The sequence below is a fragment of the Cucurbita pepo genome, chromosome 5, assembly GCF_057944985.1.
Source record: "Cucurbita pepo subsp. pepo isolate OVF chromosome 5, ASM5794498v1, whole genome shotgun sequence".
Classification (NCBI taxonomy): domain Eukaryota; kingdom Viridiplantae; phylum Streptophyta; class Magnoliopsida; order Cucurbitales; family Cucurbitaceae; genus Cucurbita; species Cucurbita pepo.
The window spans coordinates 16,636,776-16,642,457 of record NC_141802.1 but is presented as its reverse complement, the minus strand read 5'-3'; the positions used below and the strand labels follow the sequence as shown (position 1 = coordinate 16,642,457).

Sequence of the window (5,682 nt, the reverse complement as noted above, 5' to 3'; positions counted from 1 at the left end):
ATTACACCAATTAAGTTTAGATTCTCGTACTAATTAATTTTAGGTCTAACCTATTTTTAAATTTTTTAAAAATATCAAATATAAAACTCAATTTAACACAAAATTAAAAGTTTGAAAATCTTTTTTTAAAAAAAATTATTTTTATTTTTCAATTTTCCATATTTGACTCAACACATCATCCATTTTGTCGTGTGCTCAAATTCTACAACCAACAATGACAACATGTGGCAACTTGTTTCATAAATGTTTTGATTTTCGTTTCTTTCTTTTGTCTCGTTTTTCTTATTTTGAGATTCGAACGTAAATTACTTTATACTTCTAGAGCGAGGCAAAGGCAAAGACAAAGATTGTTGGACGTCTGGTAAAGGGATTCTTAATGAAATGATCCAAACCCACCGTTAGCGGAGATTGTCATTTTTGGGCTTCTCCTCAAGGCTTTAAAGCGCGTCTGCTCGGAGAAGGTTTCCACACCCTTATAAAAAGTGTTTTGTTCTCCTCCCCAACCAATGTGGGACATCACAGTGCACCCCCCTTCGGGACCCATCGTCCTTACTGCACACCACCTCGTATCTATTCCCCTTCGGGGAACAACGAAAAGGCTGGCACATCATCCGGTGTCTGGCTCTATACCATTTGTAACAACCCAGGCTCACCGATTGCAGATATTGTCCTCTTTGAGCTTTCCCCTTCGGACTTTCCCTCAAGGCTTTAAAACGCGTCTGCTAGGGGAAGGTTTCCACACCCTTATAAAAGGTGTTTTGTTATCCTCCCCAACTAATATGGGACATCACAAATACTATAACACACTTTGTATCACGAACATATATGAAATACTAGGGATATATAAGCATGTCTCATTGAGATGAAAAGTATTGAAGTACTATATACATCATCGTCTGTATTATGATTCTAAATATGAGACCTCATGCATATTGTATGTCATGAGCATGGAGTACTTTTCCAATATGTTATGTACGGACGCATACACCACAATATTATACATCTTTTTTTTTTTTTTTGTCGACTTGTAGCGGTATGTGCGTGCAATAGCTCGTAGTTAGGCCTAGTGGGTTCATACACATTTGCATGAAATATAGAAGTATTACGCATTCCACCCTACTTGAAAAGAAAAACAAAGCCTAAAAAATAGTCCCATGTATGGATGACGGTGCCAACTAAGGAGACCACATAACGTTCGGTTCATGATAATTTTTAAGATCGAAATGTTTTTAAAAAGTTTCGTACACACAATAGTTATGGGTCGGATATGGTAACGGCTACATTGCATAAACAATCTCACCGCTGCTTTCCAAGTCGAGCTCGACGTCCGACTCCAAATCCTCCTCCATGTCGTCGTCGATGTCCAAACTCCCAGTCAGATACTGGCCGTTTGGGCTCTGAGCTCCGACCGCCTCCACGGCAGCTTCCTGGATGATCTGCATGATTTCTTCGATGGTTTGCGGCGGTTGGGTATCCTCCTCCACTATATTATGAGTGGTTGCAGTCTTCTCCTCCGCCAGATCGGGCGGTAGGTTCTTTGAGAACCATTCATGGTTTCTGATCTCTGGTATTGATATCCTCTGAGTTTGTTTAGATGGGTTTGGATTATTTAATTCATTTGAATTAAGTAAATTAATATTCCATTCAAATTTAAACGGCTTAAAAGTTTAAATTAATAAAAATATTCCTAAATTTTGTATTTTATCTAAAAAAAATAATCTAAATTCTTTTTAAAAAATATATATTTAAAAGCTATTTAAATTTATAAATTATCATTAATATCCTAAAATATTTTTAAAATATTCTTAAACTTTATTAAAAACTTTAAAACTAAAAAAAAAAAAAAAAAAAAAAATTATTAATATTACTTTTTTTAATTCATGATATTTTTTAACATAATATCAGTCCAGGTATTTTTAATTTTTTAAAAAAATTTAACGGTATTAATGAAATTTTTTAAAGTTTAAGGATATTTTTAAAAATTGGAGAGTACTCATAAATTAAGAGTAATTTTATTAATTTAATGGGCTGAAATATGAAATCAAAGTACTAACCTTGGTTGGGTCAGCAACAAAAATTTTAGACATGAGATGTCGACAATCGGGAGATATATGAACATAGTCGGGAATGGAGTATTGAACATTCAAAATTCTCTGCAAAACCAAACGGCTCATATTATAAAGAATACTTCTAAATTTTTTAACTTTGTCTTAAAAATACCTCTAAAATTTTAAAAGTTTAATTTACCTTACTTTAAAAAAAAATTAAAAAATTATTATTAGTTTTAGAAATTAATAATATATTATTTCAATTTTCACTAATATCTTTATTTAAAAAATAAATTAAAAATTCAAAAATACTTTATCAAGTTTAATTTTTTTTTTAAAAAAATAAAAAAGTATTAATGTTTTTTTTTAAGTTCTAAATAATATATTTTTAATGTTGGAAAGCTCACATAATTTTTTTTTTTTTACAATTTTTAAAGATTAAGAGTATTTTTTTAAATAAAATATTAAAAAAAAAATCATCTTTTTAGTATTTTTTTTAACTTTTTAAAAGAGTTTTTTTTTTTTCTAATAATTTAAGAATATTATTGAAACATTTAAAAGTTCTTAGGTATATATATATATTTTGTTATTGTTAATTTAGTGTATAAACTGTTCGAACCTGAATGGTTTTGCGAAAATTTTTAGGATCTTCAGGATCCTCGAAAGGGTATGCTCCAACCAACATTACATACAATGTCACCCCACAAGACCAAACATCAGCGATCTACACTGCAACAACGTTAATTGGATCACAAACGGTCTGATTTTAAGAGAAAAAGAGAATACTTTTGTAGGGTTCTTGTTTTTGTTCACCTTCCCATCGTATTCTTTTTTTAGTAACACTTCAGGAGCTATGTAAGCTGGAGTTCCCACCGTCGATTTTGGTTGAGAATGCAACACTGACGACTTTGTCAAAAGCAAGAACAAGAAAATAGTGTGAGTCAATAAGCTCGACTTATTCAAAACCGAACATTAAGCATCACGTTGGAGTTGTTCCTTTCTATTTCAGTTATTACTGTTCGGTATACTTCGAATCAAAATGCTAAGCTATAACGACTATAATGGCCATAGTTATTAGAAACATATCGATCTTGAATCACGACCACAAATCGGTCGTGTGATTCAAAGACGAGTACCTTAGAATAGCCGAAGTCGCAGATTTTAAGATGTGGGGTCGGACTTCCATCGAGCAATGTGTTCTCCAACTTCAAATCTCTATGACAAACTTGCTTTACCCACGAATAAGAAAGAAATCTTAACCCGAATTCATTTCAACTCGAAGAAAACGAGCTAGGGATTTGCATGAGATCATAAAAAACTTACCATTGCATGGCAATAACTCACTCCCGATATCAGTTGCTGAAAGAAGAATCGTGCCTGTAACTTAAAGCTTAAGTTGATAGATTACCGTAAATTTAATCTTATATCAACACCAACTATCAAATGATATTAAAAATTTGAAAACATGACAGTGTAGCATCGTGTTAAACTATGATAAGATAAGATTAAAAAACCTCGTCTTCACTGAAACGGCCGGCGTTACAGATCCGCTCGAACAACTCTCCACCGGAGGCATATTCCATGACGATGGCGAGATGGGTCGGGGTTAGAACGACCTATATATATTCACTTATGGTAAAAATATTGTTGCTTTGGTAAATAAGGGTTATTTACACAAATTAGTTACCTCTTTGAACTTCACAATGTTGGGATGTCTCAAAGATCTATGGTTTATTATTTCTCTTTGAACATTTTCATCTATCTGTTCATATCAAATTCATTCATATCATTCGAATTTGAATATCAAATATATAATATCTTAATTAGCTAAATTTTTCGTCCTTAAATAAAAAAAACGAATACCTTGTCACCTCGCTCAATGTACTTAACAGCAACGAGCTCATCGTTGTCCTTGTCTCGCATCAACCTAGCCACCCCGAAGTTGCCCGAGCCGATATCTCGGACGAGCTCGTAGCGGTCACTGGCATGCATGATCGGCACGTCCATGGCTGCCACCGTCCCTCCAGCTCCCGAGCAACCTACCTCGATCCGCCCTCTAAATCAGCTGGCCATTGAGATTATTGTTGAAGGAAAAATGGGTGTTGAGGTTGAAGAAGAAGCAGGTGGTGGATGAGATGGGGTGGTGCGAGCTGTACCAAATAACATGCACCTCGTGAAACCTTCACCAAAAGCTGACCTAATTTACAACTAACTTATTATTTTCCCTCTCTTTCACAATTTTTTTTTTTTTCTTTATTTGAATTTTATGTTGGGAAAGAAATATGGGAAGTAAAGTTTAAAATTACTTTTGTCCTTCCATTTTCATGATTTTATTAATTCATTTTTACTTTATAGATATACTTTAGTTATTAAATATACGAGGAAATATAAAGTCTAAATTATTTAAAAATAAAAATAGGCACGAGATTAAAACGGTATAAATTTAAAAGTATAGAGAGTAAATTTTATATTAAAGTTTATGAAATAAATAATTATAAATAAAATTTAAGGATTAAATTGTAATTTTGTTTTAATAAAGTTGAGAAACTAAAACTATTTTGAACTCTAAAATGACTCGAATTAATTTTTATTTCAAGGTAAAAATATATGATTTTATTTTGAACAAGGGTCGAACAGATGTGTTTTGAGATCATTGTTTTTTTTTTTTTTTTTCCTTTTTATAAAAAAATAACTCGGTATTTTGGATGACTAAAGGTAAAACTCACGCGGTTTGAAGTAGATGTGTTTTAAAGCCTTAAGGGAAAGCCGAAAGAGGACAATGTCTAGTAACGGCCGAGCGCCTTTAACAAAAGTTGAACTTTGAGAGTGGTGAAATATTTGAGGAGAATTAGTTATTTATCTCTAAGAACGAATGGAAAGAAATAAAAGGTTAATTACTGTACCTTCAACAACTTTAACATAATGTGATTTAGAAGTAAGATTTCAAATATAAGAAATATTAAGAACTATTATTTTTTTAATTTCAAAAAACTATTTTGTACCCTTATTATTTTAGGTTAATTGTTTGAACATAAATAAATTATTAAATATTTAAAAAAAATTTATCTTAATATTAAAATAAAAAATAAAAAATAAAATAAATAAATTAAAAAGATTTGAAAATTCAAATATTAAAAGAAAATAAAATTTAAAATTCAACCACAAAATATAAACTATAAAATAAAATATTTTAAAAAGGAGAAAATAATAGAGATCAGAAGAATTCTTTCAAATCGAAAACTAAGGTATAAGAAATTGTTACTCACTATTATTTGTCCCATAAATTTACGAACTAATTTGGAGTAAAGGAAATACTTTATATAGCAACTGAATCGAAAATATAAAAGTAATAACTTGGTAATAAAGACCAAACAGGTGTGGAGAGCACAAAGAACTGGCAAAACTACTTGTGTGTTCTATTTCAATCCAGCCATATAAACCACAAACTACTTGTGTGTTCTATTTCAATCCAGCCATATAAACCACAAACTACTTGTGTGATCTATTTCAATCCAGCCATATAAACCACAAACTACTTGTGTGTTCTATTTCAATCCAGCCATATAAACCACAAACTACTTGTGTGTTCTATTTCAATCCAGCCATATAAACCACAAACTACTTGTGTGTTCTA

At 31.4% G+C, this 5,682-nt stretch overlaps 1 protein-coding gene across 1 annotated transcript; it reads right to left on the bottom strand.

Annotated features, from left to right (window-relative positions):
• Positions 1-1,120: 1,120 nt before the first annotated feature.
• On the bottom strand, positions 1,121-5,033 carry LOC111795616 (serine/threonine-protein kinase SRK2E). Its single transcript, XM_087124245.1, has 9 exons — positions 3,912-5,033; positions 3,736-3,810; positions 3,563-3,664; positions 3,372-3,425; positions 3,185-3,277; positions 2,862-2,954; positions 2,668-2,772; positions 2,055-2,153; positions 1,121-1,580 (listed from the first exon to the last, which is right to left on the bottom strand). The coding sequence occupies exons 1-9, from the start codon at positions 4,053-4,055 to the stop codon at positions 1,278-1,280; spliced, it is 1,068 nt and encodes a 355-aa protein (XP_086980371.1). The 5' UTR covers positions 4,056-5,033; the 3' UTR covers positions 1,121-1,277.
• Positions 5,034-5,682: the final 649 nt, after the last annotated feature.

What these genes read in the sequence shown, in the direction of transcription:
- LOC111795616 (XM_087124245.1), bottom strand. Translation starts at nt 4,055, where the DNA reads ATGGACGTGCCGATCATGCATGCCAGTGACCGCTACGAGCTCGTCCGA. An exon ending in GCGACTTCGGCTATTCTAAG is followed by an intron (nt 2,955 to 3,184) that starts GTACTCGTCTTT and finishes CTTTTGACAAAG; the next exon opens with TCGTCAGTGTTGCATTCTCA. An exon ending in TTGTTGCTGACCCAACCAAG is followed by an intron (nt 1,581 to 2,054) that starts GTTAGTACTTTG and finishes AAACAAACTCAG; the next exon opens with AGGATATCAATACCAGAGAT.